Consider the following 27,931-nt stretch of genomic DNA (forward strand, 5'->3'; position numbering starts at 1 on the left):
TGCCTGCCCTGAACAAATAGTTTGTAGTGTTGCCAGTCCCAGTGTTTATACTCTAGGGGAGATGCTAGGAGAGACAGACAGACACAAACCCTGCCTCTAATACTGAGTACAGGGAAACAAAGACTGCTGGGTGATTGATGCCAAATACTAACAGACTGTGTCTGGCATCAACATGATCTCACAACCAATTGCTCCCATTGCATATTCTCTCAATTGCAAAACATCCTTTCATCATTATCATCGCTGGTGTTGTCTCTAGTAGCATAACATACACATCATGCAATATCCAATCATCATACTTTGCCTGTAGGGACATTAAAACAAGCCAGTATATCCCTATTTGTTTATATAGCAGTGATAATGAGTGATTATTGCAATACTTTTTAGCACGAGGCTCTGAACAATTCCCATTCCTCTCATATTCTTCCCAACCCAGCCCTACTCTCAGCGTCAGATAAGGACAGCAGCCAGCCAGCCTCCAACATGATACCTCCATCCAGACCGCTCATCATTATTACAATCTTATTACATCACAGTGAGCGCTGCCTGGCTGCCTGTGTGGACTTTATTACTGCGTTTAGCGGTGCCATGACAGCACAATTCATTACAGACTGAGCCGCAATATTACTGTGCCCAAACTGGCTGAGCCTATTCTGGATTAGCTGCCATACTCCGTCTAAACACGCCCCATTGTCCCTCTCCCCTCTGCAGCCAAACAGCCTCTTTATCCCGTGTCTGTGTTGTTGCTACACGTTTAATCCACACGGCACACGTTCTACCCCAACAGCCTCAAAATCAGATTACTAGTGTCAATTAAACCTGGCCCAATCCAATCCATAATCTCAGAAGATCCCAGTTACATTGAGAGATTACGAGTCGGTTGGGTCTGGGAGGTGCTGTGCTATGATGTTGCTGGAATCACTCACCTCTGTATACCAATATTTATTTTTATAAAGATTTAGGGATTATGATCAAATTGTCAAATTGTAGCGCATGCGCTCAATAGCTCTTCCTTGCTCTCTCTCCCTCACATGCATACGACAGAGATACAGAGGCTCACACACACACACACACACACACACACACACACACACACACACACACACACACACACACACACACACACACACACACACATTAAAATCCCTTGGTGGACTGCCTGAGGGCTCCTGACTCCATCCAGCACCATGCTTTATCATCCTTGAGCTGCCGTGCTGGAACCAAACTGGAGTGTACAAATCAAACCCATCTACAGCCACCCAATAACACTCGGGGGAGCAGGCTAGTCAAACTCCCTAGACATGCAACATTCATTAACCCCTGTAGGTCTAAGCCTTTAGATTGCAATATCTACTAAGCTAACATATGGAATTGTTTAAAGATGGTCATGAAGTTGATAATTTATTCATTTGATATAGAATTTTAGGACCCCTGTAGGTATAAAAAAATATATATCAAAAAATAAATGATGAAACATTGAATTTGGGCTTTACTGCTATTACCCATAGAAACACATTGAATAACACATTTGTTAACACAAAAAATGAATCATAAGGAGTAAGGTTTTGAAGTGTCTGTCCTATATCTGAGAGATATAAGAAACATTTTGACCTATGTTTGGTCACATTATTTGTGGCACATTTTACCCCTATGCACATTTTTACAGCCCGGTCCTTGTCCGGATCCTCTCGTGTAGAAAAAAGGGAAACTATATCGGCCGAAAGAGGAGATTGAGCTGCAGCCATTCCAATAAACGGTGAGTCTCAAGCATAAACACACAGGGAGCTATTAAATATGTGACCCATTCAGGAAACTAGGCGTATGTCGCAAGTCACAAGTCACGACTTCACAGGATAGCCTTTTGAACTTACATATGTTTTTAATCAAAATGCGTTTTTTTGGCAGAAATGCCTTCTCGAACATGTGAACTTTCATGTGCCTTAATATCAAACGTGTATGTAATCTATAAATACGAATACAATTCTTAAATTACGAGCCTAGTTGGTTTAGCAGTGAAAGACAGCAACCTTCCCGCTAGCCATGATTGGCTGAGATAATGAGTGGGCTGGACATGCCGAGAGATGACTTTGGATTGGTCTGTGGCGTTGCAACTTGTGTCTATAAAATGAGCTGCTCGTAATGCCTACATAGTTCTTTCTACAGCAGTTTTTTTCAAAAATATATCACTTTAGCCATGGAGAACTGCAAATATGTTGCTACTTCTCTCAATAACATTGCTGCCCTGAATTTATCAGGCGCTATCGACAAAGGTCAGTGGGATAAAGTTGTGATGATGGACTACTTTGTGGACGACGATCGTGCCATGCAGTGCTGACTGGAACACAACCGGTCAAACAAGCTATGCAAACTAAACGGCAACAACACAGTATGTCTTATAAAAGGGGTTGCAGTCTGCCGTGAAGCTTTCATCCATGTATACAGGTAAGAATCTAGCTACAGATTCAGATATTATGCGTTTCTAATTTTGTCAAAGTTGTTTTAATTGTTAGCTAAAGCTTGCTGTTAGCTAGTCAGCTGGGGTTCGATGGCTGGCTTGCTAACTAACAATTAACTTTAGCTTGCTATGACAATCGGTTTATATTGCTAGTAACCTTACTCTATGGATTGGGATTATATTTCATATTTTAGCTAGTTGACGTGACAAGTCTAAACAAAAGACCAAGTTAAAACTTGCTGTTAGCTAGCTAACGTCAGCTGAGGTTAGGTGGCTGGCTAGCTAACACTAACTTGTGTATGAATTGTGTGTAACGTTAGTTCTCAGAATGCCATTTCACATTGCTAGTTATAGCCTAATGTTAGCTAGCTAACATTGAACCTATTGGTTAACTTTAACTAGCTATGACAATCGGTTTGTATTGCTTGTTAAAGCTTGCTGTTAGCTAGACAGCTGACATTAGATGGCTGGCTAGCTACAGTAGCTAACATTCCCTGTATGAACTGTGTGTAGTGATATCTCAGAATGCCATTTCACATCTATTGTATAATAATGCTAAAATATTTGTATCTGGAATTTCTCTTTCAGCATCAATCAGAACACGCCTGACTCTAATCCACAAGTCATACAGTCATCAAAAAGAGAGCTGGTGCAAGCAAAGGCATCAGCTACATGGGAGAACACGTGTGGACCTGACTTGTGATAACTGCAGTGGCCAAAACAAGAACACGTTTGTGCTCTGGTATGCACAAGCTCCACCACAATCTGGACCTTCACTTCCTGATCACAAGTTTGCCTGACTGGTGCTTTGGCCTCACTTTAAGCAGCGCTTCAGAAAGACCAGAGTGTACACTTTGTCTGGTGTTGTGAAGGACAGCAGTGTGAGGGGTCAACATCCCACAGCTGGTTGGACTGGAGGATGGTACGGTGCTGGTGGAAAGCTTTGGCTGGCAACTACACCTGACTCCGTACTTCAGGCCACTGCCACAGATCAAGCAGTACCAGCACTTCAGGTAAAAAAATATTTTCATTGTATGAGGTTATTCTTATCTAAACTTTGGAGGTGAATTGATGTTGTGCAGGGTTGTAATGTCTTCAGTTTTTTTTTCTTCTCTGTTTTACAGCTTCAATGCTCTGGAGCCTGGTGTTGTCGCCAAGGCGTTATCGGACTGTCGGGACCAGGTTTCAGCTGCTGCGCATCCTTCCTCCCATAGATGGTCTGCCTGTGAAAACACCACCTGGACTGGACACAGCTAGACAAACTATATTTGACAAGCTCAGGGAGTTTTGCGACAAATAGGCTATGGACGTCACATGTCCTGCACCAAAGTCAAGGGTAGGACAAAAACAGTCTCTCCGAATATAGATTCCCTTGTTCATGCATGGTTTGGACGGACCAGTCATCAGCACTATCTGCAGTGCCTCTATTCACATGACTCCCGCCTAACATATGTTGCTGATACTATTTTTTTAACTATTTTTTAATCTAATTGTATGCATAACTACCTCGTCTATCACTGATATCGTTACTGATATTGTGTATGTTATTTATATTGACACTGCCTATTTCTGATATTGCTACTATGCAAGTAACCATCTGGCTGTACCGTTTACACCTTCTGTAGAGACCATCCACTTCGCAAAATATTGAGGTATGTGTGTGTGTGGTCGTAACATGATTTTGTGACATACCACACAACACTATCAAGTGTCCACCACATAAATATCTTTATGTACTGTACATGTGCACCTCACTCGGGTTTCAACTCCGGTTGATTGACCTTAACTTAGTATTCCATACATGTGATTCCATACAAGTGCATGTGTAACAGTATATAAAGTATGCTAATGTACTGGTGTGAAGGCATTTGGGCAGTGGTGTAAAAATACTTGAAAGTACTAAAATTGTTTTGTGGTATTTGTACATTACTTTACTTTTTTATATTTTTGGCTACTTTTACTTCACTACATTCTACACAATACATTTTCCTTGACACCCAAAAGTACTTGTTACATTTTGACAGGAAAATGGTCCAATTCCCACACTTATCAAGAGAACATCCCTACTGCCTCTGATCTGGCCGACTCACTAAAGTCAAATACTTTGTAAATTATGTTGGAGTGTGCCCCTGGCTCACGCTAATAAAAGGGAAAAAGAATTGTGCTATGTAGTTTAATATATGGAATTTGAAATTATTCATACTTTAACTCTGCCAATTTAGTACTTTTTCCACTACTGGATGTGGCTGGGGGTTATAACATTTATTTCACATGACCCATCAATACTTTTTATCTGGACACCATGTTTACCTGTAATTGTTCCTTATTGTCTGCTACTACCACTTTTAGTCTTTAATCTTTACTACACCACACACTGTTTAGCACATGACCTCTCATGTGAATCCTTAGAGTTGGGTGGGGCTGGTTTTCGAGGGTGTGAACTATGCTGAATGGGTGTAAACAAAGGAGAGCACTCCAGTAGGTACCACAACTTTCAAAGGCCCTTTTCTCAAGTGTTTTGATAAATGGATCAACTTTCAAAGCAGAATTACTTAATTGCAGTGTGTGATATAACATTTTGTAGCTCGGAGTCTACTTTAATCCAATGTAAAAAAAAATAATCAAATTTTGCTACATAAGACCGATTTGAGCTGGTCAGTCACAATTTCATAACGACATCACTGTGTGATGCATGGGTGCGTCAAACGACTCTATAAAACATTTCACTGAGGCCCCCTGGCTGCTAGTTAAATGCTCTGATAAGCTCGGAGACGGAATAAGACAGGAACACGCTCATCTTCACTCACTACCACTTAATGTTGACCGAGGCATGCACATAAGCACACTGTTGTTTAAGAGTGTAATGAAATCAAGTTCAATCAAATACAACCCCATCATATTAAGGTCCATTATGAGATAATGAATCTCATTTGATATACAGTGGAACGTCCCTCCAGACAAACATCGTTATTTAAGGGTCGTGTGTATAATTTGTGCTTTATTTATCTACTTACACATCAGAGGATACGGTTAACATCACGCCCCCAGAGTCTCTTCCTCGGCCTTAGAGTAAAATGGGGTAACATTTGCTGGTTATCATGAATTATAGCTCTAGTTACTGCAGTGTCTTTTCCTCATATACTTCAAGCTATAGGCTCTACTAAATGCTCTGTGGCGTGACCTTGATCCCGTGTGTGTCTGTGTCTGCATATGTGCAGCACAGCCCATTCACTGTTCAGCATTACATAAATGTTACTGAACCTTGATGACAACTAAGGGATTATGAGGGAATGGAACTAGATGTATAAATGAACAAATGAAACAACATGAACAAAGTCTGAAGGAGGTAATAACTTTCAAATGACTAGATAATGGATGAAATGAGACTTTATGTATCATGCTTATGCCACTCATCTGAATGTGTCAATAGAAATACATATATGGAATGGGGAAACGGGGAGGGGTTGGCTAAGGGCTACTTACTGACTTCCAAACTTAACTGAGCTAGGGCTCTCAACCTACATAGAACACACATTATTTGTTAAATACCCTGCCAGACTACTATAACATCTAAAGGTCTACTTGAACAATGCAGTGCTTTTCTAAGAGCATAAACATACACACACACACACACACACACACACACACACACACACACACACACAAGCATGCATGAATGTATGTGTGCATGTACACGCATATGCATGTGCACACACACACACACACACACACACACACACACACACACACACGCACACACATACCCCAGCACCATACCAGTGTCACCATACCAGTACATTTCATAACCGCATTTCTATGTTCTGCAGTGAAAAAGAAACAAAGAAAAGGTCCTGATAAAATCGCTCCCTACGATGTCATTGGGGGTAATTATATCAAAATAAGTGATTTTCAGCCAGGGGGAGGGCATTATTACATTAGTAGACACTGGTATGTTGCTGTAAATAATGAATATAATGTTAAAAAGGTGGTGAAGTGTCCGTTTAACAACTCTTAATGCTAGTGCAATCACAAAGCTCACCAGAGAGACTTCCTCACATCTGTTCCTGTCCAACATTTGTTTTCGCTGTCTCCTGAACCAATAGAGCCCTCCAATGGCATCAGAGTGCCGCCACCCATAAAAAGCAATGTAATGTCAGAGCCCTGATTACTATTACGATTAACATAAAAACCACATTGTTTCCAAAGCACTTCAGAATAAATTTGGCTGGTGCAGATGAAGGACTTGCCAAAGACAACCCTCAGCAATGCTGTTTAACAATACCACAGACTAGATACTGCTGAATCGCCATCAGGGCCAGACCATAACTGTGCCTACGATGATGTGTGGCAGCAATTCACAACTTGATAGGTCTGGAAGAGAAGAGAGGAGGGAAAGAGAAAGAGCTTTTCTTTTGCTTGAATGTGTCCTATTGCATTTCCATATGTGCAGTATGTCTGTGTGTATTTACAGTGTGCGTGTTTACAGTGTGTGTGAATGTGTGCACGTGTGTGTGAGTGAGGTATAACTATCTCTGAGAAACCAATGTGTGTCTCAAGTTCTGACCCCTTATGTATTCCCATTTCCCACCCCTCCCTCCTTTATTCTGCAATCTTCTCTTCCATTTTTTGATTATGGATTGCATGACAACGCCGTCCAATCCCATTTCACACACCGAAAGCTCTGCTATCTGCAGCCATTTAGACCTAAGTGACTGCTCCATCTCATCCATTTACATGTTTGGGTCTCATTATGACATTTGTAAGGCAGGCAGGCTGCCACACAGTGTCTGAATGAGCGAGGGGGAATTTCCCTGACCAGATTAGTATTCACCTTTGATACTGGAGCGTATTGCTGACCCAGTAGAATGGGCTTCGGGGTGGAGGGAGAATTGAGTGAGTTTTAAAGTTAAATCGCGGCGGTGCAAAGCCTTACCTCCAGAGAAATACAAAATGTGCAACATGACGCCGTCCTCCGCCCACAAAACCGTCCCCGTCTCGCAGACAGCCAGACACAAGAACAAGCACACACGCACGCATGGATGAAATGGCAAGAGAGCTGTTCAAATTGAAGAAAAATGATCTCAGCATTTTACCAAAATATTGTTTTTATTATGAGCCACTCTTATTCCAACCACAGCCATTTTCATTCATGTAAACTATTACTGTCAGGTCAATGAACATCAAAAGGTATTGCCATAATTATTACCATATGAAATGCAAGTCAATACATATTACGATAGTAAGTCTGTCTGGCTGCTTTACCCATATCGCATTACTGCCTGTGTGTGACTAGAGAAGAGCTACCCACGTGGAATCAAATAGCTATGCCTTGCCTCGGCAACCCTTGTCATTAAAAAAAGAAAACATTTCCCAATGTCATAAATTATCTGAGGGCAAATGCCATTAGTTCACATCCAATCATTGTTTGAACAGCTTTAATTATATAAAAAGAGCCAGGGTAAATGAAAGCTCCAGAGCAAGCCTAACTATTGACGCTTCTGAAGTACGATGAGACTTTCAACCTAATGTCAGATCCACTGTAACTAGGAACACACACACGGGCAGAACACACACACACACGCATTAACCCCTTACACTCATGGAAATTGGCATACCGGTATATGGACAGGGCCAAATTGAAATGTTTCTAACAGAAAAACTATACACTGAGAGTACAAAACATTAAGAACACCTTCCTAATATTGAGTTGCACCCCCTTTTGCCCTCAGAACAGCCCCAATTTGTCGGGGCATGGACTCTACAAGGTGTCGAAAGCATTCCACAGGGATGCTGGCCCATGTTGACTCCAACGCCTACCACAGTTGTGTCAAGTTGGCTAGACCTCTCCGAACTGTGCACAGGTTGAAACTAATTTCAATGCACTTTTATGACTCAAGGAAAATAGCCATTGTCACAGAATGGCACTTGATCCAGAAATATAAACTCAGCTCTTGCTCTGTTCAATCGTTGGGAATCTATTGAGTTCAATATCATTACATTTGGCATTTTTTATGTCCATTTTTTAGAGACAGACATGCATGAAATAATGAATAAATTATACAATCATACAATCAATTTGACTTTGTTTTTACCAATCTAACTACATAACCACATAACGGTAATAATTTATTTGAAAGGTAAATCTTTTTTGATAAACTGGGTAAATCAAGATGTAGCCTAGGTCTATTCACAATATAGGTGAATGCATATTATTCAATAGGAGTGTGATTTTATGGGGCTACAGGTGACAAGCAATCCCTTCCATTTAGGACAAATTTTATTGGCAACTGATAGGAGACATTATTTTATTGTACTGATCAACAACATATGCATAGAAGAAGCAATCTCTTTTATAAAAGTGTGCGCTGTCTCTTTAAGAAAGTAATCATTTGCGAGGCAGAATGTGGCTATGTAATCGAGTGGAAACCAGACGGGAGGCAAAAAGTGAATGAGTTTTTGGTGGCAAGAGAGACAAAGTGGATTAATAAAGTTTTTGGTGACAATCAGCTTTGAAATCAGCATATTTTGTGTTATGGTTTGCATATTATCACAAACAAAGCACTAGGGTAGTGAATTCTGCAGTAAGCTAGCAATGAAAGTTAGCCTACAATTAAAGCTGGAATCTACCAGTATCGTCTTGCATTGTAAAAGTGTTCTAGCCGTTACGGACATTGTTTTGTGAACAGTAATGAACAGTTTCAACATTTCTACATGCTGTGTTGCATTATTCAAGTGTGTTAACTTCTGTGAAGAATGAGTGGGGAGCTAACAATGCAGCCCAGACAGCTCTAGCAGTGAATGAGTAGGTGGAGCAGGCACGTGCTATAAAGGGCCTGCGCTGATAGACAGACTTGATCCTCTCAATCACACGAGACACATTTGACAGAAGTACTGAAAGTAACAAAAACGTACTACCGAATCATTTTTTTTGTATCGGAAATGTACAGAAGTTTCTGTATACAGTGCTGCACTAGTCAAAATCCATACAGCGCTTGTGAACCAGAGAACCTGAGCTCTGACGTCATGTGTAGCACATTACTGTACAGCCACTGGGTTCCAAGGCACTTATCAATGACAAAAATCGTACATTTTCAAACCATATACGGGATGACGGGCTGTGAGTGGAAAGGGCTATCGCCACCATGAAAAATGAAATATTAGAATTCTCGCTGAGTGATAAGACATTCAAAGGGTGCTTAATGGACCTAGCCACAGATATAGCCCCCTTATCTTTCCCCCTTCAAATTACACAAGTCTCATTTCCTACTGTCCTTATCGGCATTAAGAAGAGTGAACGGGGTGATAGCGCATCAATACACATGCTCTAATTACAAGGCAGCATCCAGCTGCCCACGCCTCCTTACAACATTGTCCAAGCGCTGGCCCAACATTGTCCAAGCGTTCCGAGGGAGAAGAAGCACAGAGCACAGTCCTGGCCTTGCCTGCTGCAAAGAAGGCATTCAACAATCAAATGGAGGAGGTCAGAAGGTCAAAGAGGACAGGTCACGCTGATGTGGTTGTGGAGATGTTTAGTTCCACTGCTCTGTAAATTTTGATTCCTGGTTCAATCTGATTCATGTGCACTGGAGTGGGGGTTGTGCTGTAGAATTCTTAGATGTTCGCTATTCCATATCAGTTACAGGAGCTCAAATACCCCTACTCAGTACAGTAGCCATCATGTCCGTTCAGCCCCAGCCTTGCTGAGATACTGTCTGCGGTGATATTCCCTGCTCAGTGCTCAGGCCTGGCAGCAGCTACAAAACGCATCAGGAGGGGGGCATTCTGGAAAACTGTCTTGGCAGATGAGACAGGCAGACCTGCAGCCAGCCAGCCACCGAGCGTTGAGCTGGATCACACTGTACATGGCCCTAATCGATGCAAAATAAGCTCTAAATGTGTTTGTCTAGACCAGCCAGCATGTGCAAATAAGGTGCTGTCCGTTTCGATTAAAGCGATACACAGTAACGACAAGAGCAATGTCCAAGACCTCCTCCAATCTCCTGTCCTCATTTAGACCGGGGCAGTTCCTGGAGTGGAAGAGAGGTCAAGTGGCCATTGCAAGGAGGGCTGCTGGTGGGTAGAGTAACCTGCAGATCAGCAGGTTACAGTTCACCTTAAATCATCATGATGACGTGTGTGTGTGTGTGTGTGTGTGTGTGTGTGTGTGTGTGTGTGTGTGTGTGTGTGTGTGTGTGTGTGTGTGTGTGTGTGTGTGTTGTTCCATATGCTAAATGCTTCCTCTATTTTTGTAGCACTGTTAAAGTTATGCCAAGCACATCACATCAGAATAAAAATGTAATTTAACACCATTATCTTTTATAAACAGTGTTCATCAGCATGGACAGTTTTCCAATTGAAGTGAACGCAAAGGTGCTGTCCATAAAAGCCTGTCACTGCTTACAGTTACCAATTAATCAGTTACTTTCTATAAACAACATCAAAACTGTGAAACCATTGAATAGCTCATAAACTTTCTTTGGAGCGTTCCGACTATGATTGTGAGCACAGACATATTAACTCGAAACCTCCTTGCTAGAAGCAGCACCATTATAATCCTTCATATACTGTACTTAGCTGAGGACGGGGAGCAACAGTCATTTGAATAACAATAGGTTAAAGTAATGCCATTTGTTACCAAAAGAAGGGAGGATAAAATATGGGAGGGAGGCCAATTCCATCCAATATGTTGTGTCAGGGGAAAAGAAGCCCCAACAGACTATTGGCTGACTACAGCAAAGCCGTTGATGGTTCAAATTAATGGCAGGCTGTGCAGAACTCATTATTCAGGGCGAAAACAATCTGCATCACATGCCAAATTGTTAGCAAGCTGTAATTTGTTATGGATGGTGACTATTAAAACAGTACCCAGATCAGAAAAGAGACCTCGTCGTTTAATCAGGATCCCTATGTGGCCAGGAATTTGTCCTGACCTTGTGACCTGAACAGGATAAACTCTGTGCCCTAAATGTTCTTGATCAGGTCGTATGGTCAGGAATAACTCCTGGCCCTGGTGTTTGGTTTATTCGGCTCCCCATTAGCTTTTGCCGATGCAGCAGCTATTCTTCCTGGGGTCCACAAAAAAAACACTGCTAGGCAAGGACTGTCACAAAAAATACAACAATATACAAACAATACAATAACAACAAAAATATTGTGTGTGTTAGAGTGTGTCTGTGTCCCCTCACAGTCCCCGCCATCTTTTTTTTGAAGCTGTTTACTTGAGTAATTGGAGATGGAAGGGAGTTCCATGAGATCATGGCTCTGTATAATACTGTGCATTGCTGCAAATTCGTTTTGGAATTGGGGACTGTGAACAGACCCCTGGTGGCATGTCTTGTGGGGTATATATATAGGTGCCTGAGCTGAATGTTAATTGATTATACAGACAATCTGGAATTTTCATTACAGTAGTACTTCTCATAAAAACTAGAAGAGAAGCAGTTAATCTCTCATCAACCCACAACCAGGAAAGACTAGTATGCATGTTGTTGATGTTAGTTCTGTATGTGCAGTTAAGGGCGTGCTGCTCTGTTCTGAACCAGCTGCAGCTTTGCTAGGGCTTTCTTCGCTGCACTTGACCATATTACCAGACAGTAATCAAGATGGGACAAGACCAGAGCCTGAACAACTAGTACAGTTGATTTTTGTGCCATAAACACAGATATTTTTACGACAGACTTACATCTCCCCATCTTCACTACAACTTTGTCAATATGACTTGACCGTGCTAATTGAACATCCAATGGTACACCTAGGAGTTTAGCTTCTTCAACTTGATCAATGGTCACACCCCTTAAACACAACTCCAGCTAAGGGTCTTGCTTTTAGTTTTAGATGTATTTAAGACCAGCTTATTATTAATCATCCATTCAGGTACTGACTCAGTGAGGTCACTGGCTTTGGGTGATGACATGAAGACTGTGGAATCTCCGCGTACATAGTCATTCTAGCTTTGTGTAAGGCCAGTTGCAAATCATTTGTATAAATAGAGAAGAGTAACGGCCCAAGGCCAAACACTTATTTCAACCCACAATTCAACACTTCAGTGGTACTGTCATACAACCACAGACAACACACACGGCCTGATTATTCATCCACCCAACAACATCGTATGAAGAAACCTACTTCCTATCATACCAACAGAATGGCATCTGAAATTAACCTGTGTATTCATTTGATTTTCATAATTGTCTAAATGTTATAATATTGTTCAACTGAGTGAGAAACTAAGTCACCTTCTAATCAAAAGGATCATTTATCCCCAGGTGTCCTCAAGCAGCTTCAAAACTCTTTGGAAATCTCCTCTCAGACAGTACAAAATGAGAATTGATTCTATGTTCCGGCACAGCAGACTGAATGAGTCTCTCAGTCAGAAACCAGAAGGCGTAGTGATGCTGATCTCCTACGCATACATGGGAATGGATTTGTGCTCCTCTCCATATGCATCCATCTTTAAAACAAGAGTGGGCGAGCCAGAGGTCAGAGTTAAGCATGGGTAAAGTGGCTCACAAATCGTTAGCGGTGCCCTAACCCTCATCGTTATCATGCAGTCTGACACCAACATGGTGGGGTTGTGTTTTTTGGAGGGGGAGGGGTTGTGTGTGTGGGTTTATTTGTGTGTGTATGTGTGTGTGTTTGTGCGTGCACGCATGCGTGTTGGGGTTGGGAGAGTCAAAACATGCATAATTCCACCACAATGATGCCAACAGATAAGGATGAGACAAAGAGAGTACATGTACACAGTCTCTCCTGCTTGCCATTGGTATACTCTCAATACAGATGACTATCCTCCCAAAAAATATTTCCTTTAGCCACAGTATACATAGTTTATTAATTTCCATGTTTTTGTTATTAGATGGGTTTTGTGCACTACGTGGTACAAAGGTGTATTTTAGGATTTAAAATCCCACGGCTCTAGGCATTGGGCGGAATCCAGATTGTCATACCTTCATATTGACCTTGTGCCAATGCAAGATATTCAGTAATACCAGCACTGAACAAAAGGGGCACTATTTTCAAACCCCACTGAGCTAACTAGCATTAGCGCAATGACTGGAAGTCTATGGGAATCTATTAGCATGCTATGCATGTCCGCTCAGCATCACACAGTCCGTCTCCCCTACAGGCTATAGAAATGCATCTCTCAATAGATCCTCTTCTGTTGGCTTACGACTTTGGAGCCTTTGTCATGGTTGGATACTGACAAAGCCAGCTTTTCCCTGCATTCTGCTCTCTGTAAAGGTCTGTCCTTGCATATTAAACAGGTGGGAGCACTAGAGCAATAACATGGAGAGGACTTTGGCTCCCAGACTATACCTTATGTTTAGCCCCGTATAAAAATGCCATCATGGTTGACAGTGATAGACAAACACACACACAGGTTAAAAGGGGAAAAAAATACTGTCACTGATGAAGATGAACGATCAGACTGCAATGCTGTAAATGAATGAGTCAGCCTTGCCCTCCCTACAGACACAGGCCTAGTGGGCTATAGTACACACACAAAGAAGGCAAGGGAAAGACTAGAGCTGGAGCTATCCATGGTGCTGAAACCAAGAGCATGCATGCCACAGCATGTATCTTCAATCTGAGTAACTCAAATGCAAACATATTTTATAATATAATTTGGCATTCCCAAAGGATACTGTGTGCAGGGGAGACTGGATCTGTCCATGGTTCTGAAACCTGGAGAGTCAAGCTACAGCATATCTTTCAGTTATTAACACAAACATATCACACAATATAGTGTTATGTAGAGAAGTAGATTTAGCAAGGCAAGGGGATAACTGGAACTGTCCATGGTGCTGAAACATGGTGTCCAGCATGCTACAACATGTAGCCTATCTTCAATTTCATTTAGTTACAAAAACAAACATATTTGAAATAGAATTTGGTGCTCATAAGGAGGCTAGGCTGGGGGTGGTGGAACTATCAGTGGTGCTGAACCTGGGAGCTCAGCATGCTATGTGTCTCCTATTTCTCAGATTTACTCAAATACAAACAAATCAGTGTCTTCAATAACATGAGATTCAGCAGGAAGCTCCAGAAGGAACTGTCCATGGTTCTGAAACCTGAAAGGTATCACGCTTTGAGTCTCCTATCTCTCCGATTTGTCAACATATGACTCAACAGTCAACACAGCAAGGGAGCACACCATCTCTTCTTTAATGAACCCAATACCAATTACTATCTTATAATATAATTTGGTATTCACATACTATAAGGAAATAGGTGCTATTAGTAATCTACCTGCTGTCTATTCCATGAACCAAAAGTTGTTATACACGTAATAATCTAATGTTATTCATTTCTATATTTATATTTGTATCTAGGGGCTAATCCAAACAGAAACAAAAGCTCCTTCAATGAAATTCTCCTTCTTCCTTTCATTTAGCATTCTAGTCACAGGTCTACGAGAGGGACTCTAGCATTAAATTCTCCTAAGCCAAGTCAAAAGAATCTCATTAAATTGCTTTCAATATAACAAACCATAACTGGATACCAATCCCCAGGGAAAATTGTATTGGACCGTCACACTTTTAGTGGACTAATCATCTCCACACAAGCCCCAAAGTGCTGAATGAGAACTGCCTACATTATTCGAGCTGGAGATTGCTAGTGTGCCTTTCAGACGAGATGATGGTTCTCGCTTTGCCATCTCTCAAAACTCTCTTTGATTGTTTGCCCCTGTGTCATTCTGTTCAAAGTTGTAGATTTATCCTCTAATGGTTTCTTGTCTTGTACCTGGCAGAGATTTGACTGTGGCTCATTTGAGGGCAGACAGTGCCATGTTGGCTCTACTTTATTGCAGTCCAGGCAGTGGTTCAGCTCAGAGGTGAATACTGTATCATCTGATTACACTGTGCTGCAGAACTGCCCATGTAGGATATCTGAGATGATCATACCACAGCTACATAGACTATGACCATTTCTGAAATAAATGCTTGTTTTTTTCTAATTGTAACATTACATCTATCCAGCATGACTTGTATATTCAATGACCACACTAAAAAGTTTGGGTAGAGTTTACAACTTGTTGAGATCACTAGATATAGTATTAACACAGTTGTTGTCATTCTGTACATCAAGGCAGCTGTGTTCAAGTTTTTTGGGGTGATCCAAACTTGCTTCAATGACCATGCTGGAGTCACTAACATCAGTTTATAACACATTACAAGATAACATGTGGTGGTAGACAACACATGACAAGAACAGTTCCAGCTTACCATGAGGAGATCACGCAACAAGTTCAGTAATACTGAGTCAGACAGGAGGGAGAAATCATACCGCAACAGAGATAGTGCAGAAAAAAATAGTGATGTCACGAGTCCGTAAATAAGGGTCCTTTTCTCGGGCACTGCAGATACTACTGCGGGTGTGGTGCCTGCATTAGTAAAGCGCGCGCGGTCTCCACGCAAACACAGGAACAATATAATCTGCTTTCATTGGAGAGACCAGACGGCAACAGCTACCCGCCCACCACAACTAGCACTTCCAATTGACGTGCCCAGAAGTTCAAATCATGAATCTGTTGTCAGGTCTATTCACTAAATTGCATTGCGATCTCACCTTCCTTGTGCGCTGACTACCACCATCCCAATAAAGCTTTGTAATCAAGCGAAGTGTGAAGCGTCTCCCCTAGCCCAGGTTGTATATTAAATACATAGCTTACATTGCCACAGCCCACGCAATGACAATATGACATCTGCGCTCAATCTGACAACAGCTTGATATTCCATGCACACCATCCCTTGCTCTCATTATGCCGCTTTTTCTCCCGTCTGCTTTGTAACCGGCATATATCTACCCACTGGAATAAGAACGAAATTAAAATATTCCGATAAAAGCAACTCGGGAAGACACCAACATTCCACAGAACACCACTTTCATGCACTGAAAGGACTAACCTCCCAATCTAGCGAATCCCACTCTTCGGTAAACATCCGGAGGATTTCTGTCCTTCCAAACGCGGACTAGGCAAAGAGGCACTACGGAATGACTGAGCGATGCGATGCCATTGCGCTCTCGGTATTATCCTCATGAAATCAATTTTAATAGGGGACGTCGACAGGAGAAGGTATTCGTAAATACACACCGCGACGACACCACGACCAACTTGAGCGAGATAGATTTAATGATAGCTTGCTTTACAATCGAACATTTCGGTGGAAGAAGGTTGCAACCAATTACTACACCACTTGCGCTTGACTTGCAGGCGAATACTGACAAGGCGCTCGTTCTATTGAGCATCTTTTCGATTTGAGCTGCCGTACTCCCTTTAGCAGAGGTGGCAGACAAGAAAACCAACTTCGTATTTCCAAAATGTAGAAAAAACGAGTAATACAATCCTCAGCCATGGTTCCATTGCGCATCTCCCCATTACATTTTCCTCTGTGGGAATAGGCTACAACAATAAAGCAAGATTTTGAAAGGTCCCTTATATCACGAAGTGGTTGGCAAGGCACGTGACTACTCCTTTGTGCAAAATGATGTATTGGATTCATTATAAGCAACAAGCCGCGAGATAGCCAGGGAAAGGGTGTCCTGTGAGAGGATTGGAATAAGGTCACGTCTGTACTCACCATTAGCACCGCAAAGTTATTGTGATGAGTGCAATGAATGGTGGTCGTGTTGCCCGTGGAGCCTGTTATGTGGCACCCCTCTGCCCGCCAGCCACCGTGCCCATCTAGCAGGTCAAAATCCCAATAGGCTGCAGTTGGGTCTACACCCAGCGCGAAGTGCCTGAGAGCAATGGTAACCGAGTGCACGGCGCTCCCGATGCTGCACCCATCTGCAAGAAAGCAACACATTCAATTAGGGAAACCAAGTGGAAAGTCTAAGTGCAACATCCAAGAAACGAACACACTGTCTCACACACACACACACACACACACACACACACACATTTTACTGTCCGACAGCCATACATTATTATTAATTCTGCCTATTTTCATAATGTATATCTATCTTTCATTGACATGTTTGTGTTTAAGATTTAAAAGCTATTAAACATCTGCCACAGATATCATCAGGAGGATGGTAACGACAAAATATTATAACATGAAAATAAATAGCACGCATATAAAGATTTGTCAAATGTGTTGTGAATTAGGCTGTGTTTAGCATAACAAATATTTAGACATAGTTGTGTTTTTAACAAACATATGTAACATGGATCAAATCTCTACAGGCTGCGCACTTTTTCATTTGTGCATGCATGTGCGTGTCCCTGTGTTTGTCGACAGCCGATCATACTTTTAGACAACGTTGACATCAGAGCCATGATGATCAAATGCATGCATTTCCTCTTACCTAATTTGGTGAAAGCAACTGGTGTCGAAACGCTCCTACGTTTTCCATCATCTGCAAGGTTTGACGAATTCCCTGTGCAAGGAAAGAGTTTCCCATTTCGAAAGACAATAAACTGCAGCTTGCAAGTCGAGTTATCAACAGATTGCAACGCAGAGGGGTTAGGCGTACCAGCCAGCGGTAAATGGATTGCGGCGACTGCCACGGAGTTCTGCGGATGGAATAAAAAAGAACAAAATACAAATTGAATAATGCCATTCGCTAGAGAGAGGCTGAAAATTATCACTCCAGTAGCTTGTAAGATTGACACATTGCCTCTCTCTCCAAGATTGGTAGCGAGCACAAGTAACCATGGGAATGGGTTTCACTCGGTAGACTACGTCGTCTGAAGAGCTCTCGTGCGCCTATTTGGTAAGGTTTCCTGCCGCAGAGGTGGAAATGGTTCTTAACATCTCAGCTCGAGGGCACATCAACACTGCAGCGTTGATTTAAAGAGACAACCGGCCTCACTTTATCTTCCCCTCACAGCCTATAAACGCCATGGAACCCCCGAAAATGGCATTTTGTGAGCTCTGGGAAGGATAGACAGTTTCTAAAAAGTATAGTGGCATTACATTGTACGTGGGTGTGGTTCCAGAATGGATTGAGTGCACTTAGGTGGACCAGACCCAGAGCAAGCACTCCTCATATCTGAGTTCATGTCTAATCAAATAAAAAGGTCCCAAAGGGCTAGTCATCAGCTTAGGGGCATGGGAGAATGTAGCCTACACATAAGTGAATGTGCTCTGATTAATATGTTCCTGATAAATGTTTAATAAAAAATTAGACATTATTATGACAACATAATTTCATATTTTTGCAATGGAAATGGGTTTCCACTCCAGTACGACAAGATATACCTAGTGATGTGTTTTTATCCATCCATTTATTTGGACACCCTACTCATTCGTCATTGAGAGCATTCAGGGAGAATAACCAACACAAAACAATGTTGGGTGAAACCATGATTCTACAACAGAATTCAAAGCATTGAAACGTCCATAGGTGCATGAGGTCTGTTATGGATGTATGTGACGTCAAAGGAGCCCGGCATCAGCTAGTCCCCAGGGAAAGAGGAAGAGTTGGTGAGGCAAGGGAAGGACAAACTGTCCGTGATGCTGAAACATGGAGAGATTCCCATCCTATTCCCATCCAATTCCCATTGTTATTCCATTTGCATCCCAGATTCACAGATACTTTAAGTAATGGATATTATCTACATAGGTCTATCATCCAATTCTCTGGCAATGAATGGCTCTCCTCAGGCAACCTGGCCTAACAAGATTCAAAGTTCTTCAGCTCTCTGACCATTACATTACCCTGGAGCAGGCCAATCCTGTAATGTGACATGAGCCAACAGAATACTTAAGCACCATCTCTTCTCTTTACAACCAACGTGTGTAAGGAGCCCATGCTAATTTATGACCCGGGTTTGTTAGCTATTTGTTTCTGCATTGACTCGCACTTGAAAGGCTATTGATTTTCATCCTGCAGAGAGAGATGAATCTCTGCCTTGAAATTTATGTTACATGGTTTTCCTCCAGAAAAGCTTAAGCAAGCAGTATATTTCTCAAAAGCACTGGGATACAGGCATCCCAGACCGTGTCAAAGTGGATTTGATCAGTGATGTCATCAGGGACAGGTGAAGGATACAGTGGAATCCTTGAAGGAGTGGCTCAAGGGTTTGGGCTCCTTTTCACAAAGTGTCTCAGAGTAGGAGTGCGGATCTCGGATCAGGACCTCCCTGTTCATATATAATCTACTCCATTATGATCTAAAATACTCACCTGATCCTAGATCAGCAGTCATACACCAATACGTTTTGTGATGGGCCCAGATCTCAAACAGTGAGGAATACCAGGTGACCGCACCTCACAACACAGATCCTTTCAAATGCCACAACACTGCATGAACATCTTATCTCACAAGCCCATCCTCTCTCTGCAGCTTTTCATCCTCTTTATCAGCCTTTTCGAAGGGATTTATAGCCCAGAGGGTGTGCGGTCTGTGGCATGCACAACGCCTTGCTTTAACAAACGCTCTAAGTCCGTCCGGAATGGCCTAAGAAGGTAGTAAGGCTACATTCGCATGAGGAACTCGCTGGGGACTTCACACTTCAAAGTTGATTTAACTAGAAGTGGCGCCACCGTGTGATCTTGCCTGGGCCCTTCCCCTTTCTGAAACATTGCATGCTTTAGTCTTACAGATGTAGGATTTTAATTTGAGACAGTTTGCTTCCACAGGAAAATAATCCTGCAGCAACAGGAAATGTGAATTATTATGTGGATTATAATTAATGGACTGTCAAGTCTACTCCTGCTCCTCCTCTCCAGCATTTGACGTCGACGGTTTACTCACCACTGGCCCTGGCTACCCATCATAGTTTCTGCATTGACTAGCACTTGAAAGGTGTAGTGCTTTGAAAGGCTGGTCATGGCTCACATCAACACCATTATCCCAGAAACCCTAGACCCACTCCAATTTGCATACCGCCCCAACAGATCCACAGATGATGTAATCTTCATTGTACTCAACACTGCCCTTTCCCACCTAGACAATAGGAACACCTATGTGAGAATGCTATTCATTGACTACAGCTCAGCGTTCAACAACACAGTGCCCTCAAAGCTCATCACTAAGCTAAGGACCCTGGGACTAAACACCTCCCTCTGCAACTGGATCCTGGACTTCCTGACGGGCCGCCCCCAGGTAGGTAACAAAACATCTGCTACGCTGATACTCGGGGGCCCCTCAGGGGTGCGTGCTCAGTCCTCTCCTGTACTCCCTGTTCACTCATGACTGCATGGCCAACACCATCCGCAAGCTTACCAATGACAAAACAGCCTCATCACCAACAACGATGAAACAGCCTATAGGGAGGAGGTCAGAGACCTGGCCGTGTGGTGCCAGGACAAGAACTCTCCTTCAACGTGATCAAGACAAAGGAGATGATTGTGGACTACAGGAAAAGGAGGACCGAGCACGCCCCCTTTCTTATCGACGGGGCTGCAGTGGAGCAGGTTGAGAGCTTCATGTTCCTTGGTGTCCACAACACCAACAAAGTATCATGGTCCTAACACAATAAGAAAGTCGTGAAGAGGGCACGACAAAGCCTATTCCCCCTCAGGAGACTGAAAAGAGTTGGCATGGGTCCTGAGATCCTCAAAAGGTTCTACAGCTGCACCATCGAGAGCATCCTGACTGGTTACGTCACTGCCTGATATAGCAACTGCTCGGCCTCCGACTGCAAGGCAGTACAGAGGGTAGTGCGTACGGTCCAGTACATCACTGGGGCCAAGCTTCCTGCCATCCAGGACCTCTATACCAGGCGGTGTCAGAGGAAGGCCCTAAAAATTGTCAAAGACTCCAGCCACCCTAGTCATAGACTGTTCTCTCTGCTACCGTAGGAACGGTACCGGAGTGGTACCGGAGCACCAAGTCTAGGTCCAAAGGCTTATTAACAGCTTCTACCCCCAAGCCATAAGACTCCTGAACAGCTAATCAAAGGGCTACCCAGACCCCTCTTTTACACTGCTGCTACTCTGTTTATTATCTATGCATAGTCACTTAAACTCTACCTACATGTACATATTACCTCAATTACATCGACTAACCGGTTCCCTTGCACATTGACTCTGTACCGGTACCCCCTGCCTTGCTATTGTTATTTTACTGCTGCTGTTTAATTATTTGTTACTTTTTATTTTCTATTTTTAACTTCTTTATTTTTGTACATTTTTTTCATAAAAACTTCTTAAAGCATTGTTGGTTAAGGGCTTGTAAGTAAGCATTTCACTGTAAGGTCTACACCTGTTGTATTTGGCGCATGTGACAAATAAAATTTGATTTTGATTTGATCATTACGTACACTTGTGCCTCATCATCAGGCACACCTGGACTCTATCACCTTCCTGATAACTCCCCATATATATAGCACTCTGTTGTTATTTCCCATCAAGCGTTATTCACACAGTGAATCAGAAGATCAGAGTGTGCCCACGCTTTACACTGGCCCAGCCCTCAGGTCCACAAGGGATTATGTGCCATTTCTGATAGCCGGCAGACGGAAGACGTTTACACCGAGAGGCCCAACAAACAATAGGAGAGAGTCAGCTGTCTGTATGAACTCTACTGCCATGTAATCATATAACTCAAATTAATGTCAAGCTAAAGTGCAAAAAAAAACATCTTAAGAGTGTCAAATCACAGTGCAGTTCAGCAACTTGACATAATCAGGTGTCTCTGTGCATAAGCCCGGGTTCCTACCGCCACCATGAGACTGCTGACTACGGGAGCAGAGATTTATATTGCATAGGCAGTTGGTATTCATCTTCCTCAGTGACAAGCTTTGGAGGAGATGTCCTCACCTCATTGGCTATCAAAGAATGAGTGACCAGGAAACAGATACTCTAACCTAGCAGTGACTCATCCTCATTTTAGTCTGAGCCAAATGTGAGTCAGAGAAAATGCATCATTGACTTTGTTCGCTTGTTTATATGTTTGTTTCTGAAAGACAAATGTCATGCACAATGTTTACTGATAAGTACAATAATTACATTTTCTTACATGCAGCATAATGAGAACATGGGAATTCCTTCTTAGAAGTGTTTTCTAGCAATTTTTAGGCTGCAGCCTAAATTTAAAATGATGACTCCACATCAAAATGTAATAATTATTTCAAGACGATTGCCATGTTTGAAGCTTAAATGGCCCACCACTCTTTAGTTGTGTTCAGTGTTGTGTTAGCATTACTCACCTAGTGAGAAAAATTAAAACAGGCTACATGGTTTCCATGCCAACCAGCTGCTTCGCCCAGACAAGGTTTGGATTGAGAGCAGATTGGAGCGAGGCAGGAAATACAACTGGCTCTGTGGAGACAGAACACTGTGCCTGCTTCGTCTTGGAGACAGATTCCTCTTCTTACATGGTCTTACGCAATTCTGAACTGTCTTCCAAAATGTTTCTCTCACATTTGAGAGAAATACACTATAAAACGACCTTAGCACACATTTAAATATGAGGTAAATAACATATTGTTTGATTAATCCAAAGGCAAACTGTTTTAAATGAATAACAGTCTAAGTAAATCGGAATACACTGTGCCTGGATTGAGATAATCATTCCTAGTCAATAAACATTATTTTTTTAAATAATTAATTCAAAGACAACTGTTAGAAATGAAGCCTTCTGTACTGTAGGTATATTGAATATTCTGTGCGTGGATTGAGATAATTCTTCATTGTAAATAAAACAGCTGGGGTGACGGGGCTGTTTGCCCTGAGAGCATTTCTCTTATAGACTGTAGTGTAGTACTGAGATGGATCTTAGCAGAACAGAGACAGATGCTTCTCTAATGGCACAAGGGAGAAGAGCCTATATCAGTACTGTAAATGTTGTGATGCATTAAAACACTCCGTACTAATTGCACAACAAAGGGAGTGAAAGGCGGACTGTGTGCCTGAGAGCATGACAAAAGCTGTCATCTAAGAGAGAAATAACACACTCAGTTGTTCATTCAGTTATTCATTTCATTCACTAAACTACTCAGTACATGATGCATTCACTGATAATAGAGCTGAATGACTTGAGTGGCAAACTACCTTATTAAACTGAATGATTTGCAATCAATTTTTTTCTGAATTAATCTATGTACAATTGAAGTCGGAAGTTTACATACACTTAGGTTGGAGTCATTAAAACTCATTTTTCAACAACTCCACAAATTTCTTGGTTAGGACATCTACTTTGTGCATGACACAAGTAATTTTTCCAACAATTGTTTACAGACAGATTATTTCACTTCTAATTCACTGTATCACAATTCCAGTGGGTCAGAGGTTTACATACACTAAGTTGACTGTGCTTTTAAACAGCTTGGAAAATTCCAGAAAATGTCATGGCTTTAGAAGCTTCTGATAGGCTAATTGACATCATTTGAGTCAATTGGAGGTGTACCTGTGAATGTATTTCAATGCCTACCTTCAAACTCAGTGCCTCTTTGATTGACATCATGGGAAAATCAAAAGAAATCTGCCAAGATCTCAGAAAAACAATTGTAGACCTCCACAAGTCCGGTTCGTCCTTGGGAGCAATGTCAGCCGTCATACCGCTCAGGAAGGAGACGCGTTCTGTCTCCTAGAGATGAACGTACTTTGGAGCGAAAAGTGCAAATCAATCCCAAAACAACAGTAAAGGACCTTGTGAAGATGCTGAAGGAAACAGGTACAAAAGTATCTATATCCACAGTAAAACGAGTCCTATATCGACATAACCTGAAAGGCAGCTCAGCAAGGAAGAAGCCATTGCTCCAAAACCGCCATATAAAAGCCAGACTACGGTTTGCAACTGCACATGGGGGCAAAGATCGTACTTTTTGGAGAAATGTCCTCTGATCTGATGAAACAAAAATAGAACTGTTTGGCCATTATGAACATCGTTATGTTTGAAGGAAAAAGGGGGAGGCTTGCAAGCCGAAGAACACCATCCCAACCGTGAAGCACAGGGGTGGCAGCATCATGTTGTGGGGGTGCTTTGCTGCAGGAGGGACTGGTGCACTTCACCAAATAGATGGCATCATGAGGTAGGAAAATTATGTAGATATACTGAAGCAACATCTCAAGACATCAGTCAGGAAGTTAAAGCTTGGTCGCAAATGGGTCTTCCAAATGGACAATGACCCCAAGCATACTTCCAAAGTTGTGGCAAAATGGCTTAAGGACAACAAAGTCAAGGTATTGGAGTGGCCATCACAAAGCCTTGACCTCAATCCTATAGAAACTTTGTGGGCAGAACTGAAAAGGCGTGTGCGATGAAGGAGGCCTACAAACCTGACTCAGTTACACCAGCTCTGTCAGGAGGAATGGGCCAAAATTCACCCAACTTATTGTGGGAAGCTTGTGGAAGGCTACACAAAATGTTTGACCCAAGTTAAACAATTTAAAGGCAATGCTACCAAATACTAATTGAGCAGTTGCCCTACCAGCGGTGATGGAGCCAGTCAAGATGCTCTCAATGGCGCAGCTGTGGAACTTTTTGAGGATCGGAGGGCACATGCCAAATCTTTTCAGCCTCTTGAGGGGGAAGAGGCACTGTTGTGCCACTTCACGACTGTGTTGGTGTGTTTGAACCATGATAGATCCATAGTGATGTGGACACAGAGGAACTTGAAATTCTCGACCCACTCCACTACAGCCCGTCAATGTGAATGGGGGCGTGCTCGGCCCTTCATTTCCTGTAGTCTACAATCAGCTTTTTTGTCTTGCTGACGTTGAGGGAGAGGTTGTTGTCCTGGCACCACACTGCCATGTCTCTGACCGCCTCCCTATAGGTTGTCTCATTGTCGTCGGTGATCAGGCCTACCACCGTTGTGTCATCTGCAAACTTAATGATGGTGATGGAGTTGTGCGCGGCCACTCAGTAGTGGGTCAACAGGAAGTACAGGAGGGGACTAAGCATACATCCATGAGGGGCTCCTGTGTTGAAGGTCAGCATGGCAGAGGTGTTGTTGCCTACCCTCACCACCTGGGGGCATCCTGTCAGGAAATCCAGGATCCAGTTGCAGAGGGAGGTGTTCAGTCCCAGATCCTTAGCTTAGTGGACACTATGGTGTTTAACACTGAGCTGTAGTCAATGAACAGCATTCTCACGTCGGTGTTCCTTTTGTCCATGTGGGAAAGGGCAGTGTGGAGTGCAATAGAGATTGAGTCATCTGTGGATCATTTGGGGCGGTATGCAAATTGCAGTGGGTCCAGGGTGTCTGGGATGATGGTGTTGATGCGAACAGCCTTTCAAAGCATTTCATGGCTACAGATGTGAGTGCTACGGGGCGATAGTCATTTAGACAGGTTACCTTGGCGTTCTTGGGCACATGGATTATGGTGGTCTGCTTGAAACATGTAGGTATTACAGACTGGGTCAGCGAGAGGTTGAAAATGTCAGTGAAGGCACTTGCCATCTGGTCAGCGCATGCTCTGAGTATGTGTCCTGGTAATCCATCTGATCCTGTGGCCTTGTAATTGTTAACCTGTTTTAAGGTCTTACTCACATCGGCTATGGAGAGTGTGATCACACAGTCGTCCGGAACAGCTGGTGCTCACACAAATGGTTCAGTGTTGCTTGCCTCGAAGTGAGCATAGAAGGCATTTAGCTCGTTTGGTAGTCTCGAGTCACTGGGCAGCTCGCGGCTGGCTCTCCCTTTGTAATCTGTGATAGTTTGACGAGGGTCAATGCCAGTGTAGTAGGATTCAGTTGATAATTTGCCTATTTGATGGATCGTTGGAAGGCGTAGCAGGATTTCTTATAAGCGTCTGTGTTAGTGTCCCACTCTTTGAAAACGGCATCTCTAGCCTTTAGCTCAGTGCGGATGTTGCCCATAATCCATGGCTTCTGGTTGGGATATGTATGTACGGTCACTGTGGTTACATCGATGCACTTATTAATGAAGCCGGTGACTGATGTGGTAAAGTGGGAGTGCTGCCACTAGACTTGTCTTGAAAGGTGAAATAAAGCCTTGGATTAGGCTGACATAGGGGTGTGTCTCTATTTGGCCCAATCCAGAGAAAAACAAATCATAAAATGGACCCCCTTTTTTCCATTCAGTCCTTTCAGTACAATCTCTGTATTACATTACTCTACGATTGGTTTTAACCTTCAGCAATTTAGTCTGGAGGCTGTGGGGCAAAAAGAAAACAAGATAGTACAATAAAGCAGATATGCTACTGGTCCCTGATTCAGTTATGGGTCCTAATTTTTCTGCCAGCGAAATAAGAAATGGCATTGTTTCAGACATAAAGAGGGTTTCTGTTGCCAGAAATAATAGAACAGGGGAAATTCCAAATGTGTCACTACTACCAACTTTAGCAGCATCTGTCAGAGTTAATACTGAATATGAATATTCCCAGACAGTAGGGCTGGGAATTGCCAGGGACCTCAGGATACGATATTATAATGATACTTAGGTCCCGATACGATATGTATTGTGAATCTATATGCATCACGATTCTATATGTATTGCAAATATACAGTATATTGCGATTTGATGTTCCAAACATATTTCTCACCATATGTCTGCTGCAGAGGGACATGAGAGAGCCATGAGAAAACAGGTTTTGATAAGTCATATTAATAAAGTGCTGAAAACATGTAAAAAGATTGTGGAAAACAAGTTATGGAAGAAGAAATACCGGAGTTATGGCGAAGGTACAGCCAACAAGCACTAGCTAACGTTAACTACCCTTTTTTTATACTCGTTGTCAGAGAATCGATATAATATCATCCCCCAAAATATTGCGATACACCACTGTATTGATGTTCCTCCCCATACCTACCAGACGGCGTATTGTACTCGAACAATGTGATTCAACTTGATATTCATTTGATGAGAGGGGGGGGAAAATAGTGGCTGCTTTGTGGCCGTGCAGATTGTAATTTGAGATTTGGCTCGGAGGTGGAATGAGTGTGTGACCTGGGGTGTACTCTACAGATCAACTCATTCAATTACCCTTTCAGCTACTATTTCATTTTGTGTGTGTGGTCTTTATGACAATCCCCTCAATTGTGGTTGGTCCATTGATTAAAATTGAAGTCATTTGAGTTACTGAAAGGGCTATAATTTCAGTGAGTGTAGCGTTTACATTTATCATACAATTGCATACACTGAATTCACAACAGCCTGAAATTGACTGTGTTGTAATTATCAGCACAGTACATACATCATAGATTGTGATTCCACTTCTCTTAAAGTATGAAATTAATCTCAAGAGGTTAGAAGAGGACATGCACACGCACCAATGCACAGGCACACACATGGAAAAAGACAGACACATACACACAGACACACACCTACTCTACTGATCCATTTAATCCATATTTTTCATGATGTATTGGCCGTCTTCTTTTGTAGTAATAACCTTTAAGAGATGTTGGCCCTTTTCCAATTTATGATGCAGCAGCAAGGAGGAGGTATAGCTGCAGTGCTTTTAGTGTATCTATGGTAACCTGGTTATGAAGCTCTGTGACTTAATTTCCTTGCAGGGTGCTGAGCACTGGAGTGGGAGTTAAGGGAGCAACTGGTCTCATAAACTACCATTACATCAAAGTGTAGAAACATGAATGTTTATGTTGATGACT

The 27,931-nt window shown here is 42.4% G+C and overlaps 1 protein-coding gene across 2 annotated transcripts in view; it reads right to left on the minus strand.

Annotated features, from left to right (window-relative positions):
* Positions 1–27,931, minus strand: part of LOC115153051 (adhesion G protein-coupled receptor A3) — a 302,520-nt gene that overhangs the window by 64,134 nt on the left and 210,455 nt on the right. For both annotated transcript variants that reach the window (XM_029698085.1, XM_029698084.1), the window contains exons 13-14: positions 17,768–17,975; positions 17,038–17,246 (exon numbers count right to left, since the gene is read on the minus strand). In XM_029698085.1, the coding sequence (XP_029553945.1) occupies positions 17,038–17,246; positions 17,768–17,975 (417 nt within the window). The remainder of the gene's footprint in view (positions 1–17,037; positions 17,247–17,767; positions 17,976–27,931) is intronic.

This window comes from Salmo trutta, chromosome 18 (assembly GCF_901001165.1).
Source record: "Salmo trutta chromosome 18, fSalTru1.1, whole genome shotgun sequence".
Lineage (NCBI taxonomy): Eukaryota > Metazoa > Chordata > Actinopteri > Salmoniformes > Salmonidae > Salmo > Salmo trutta.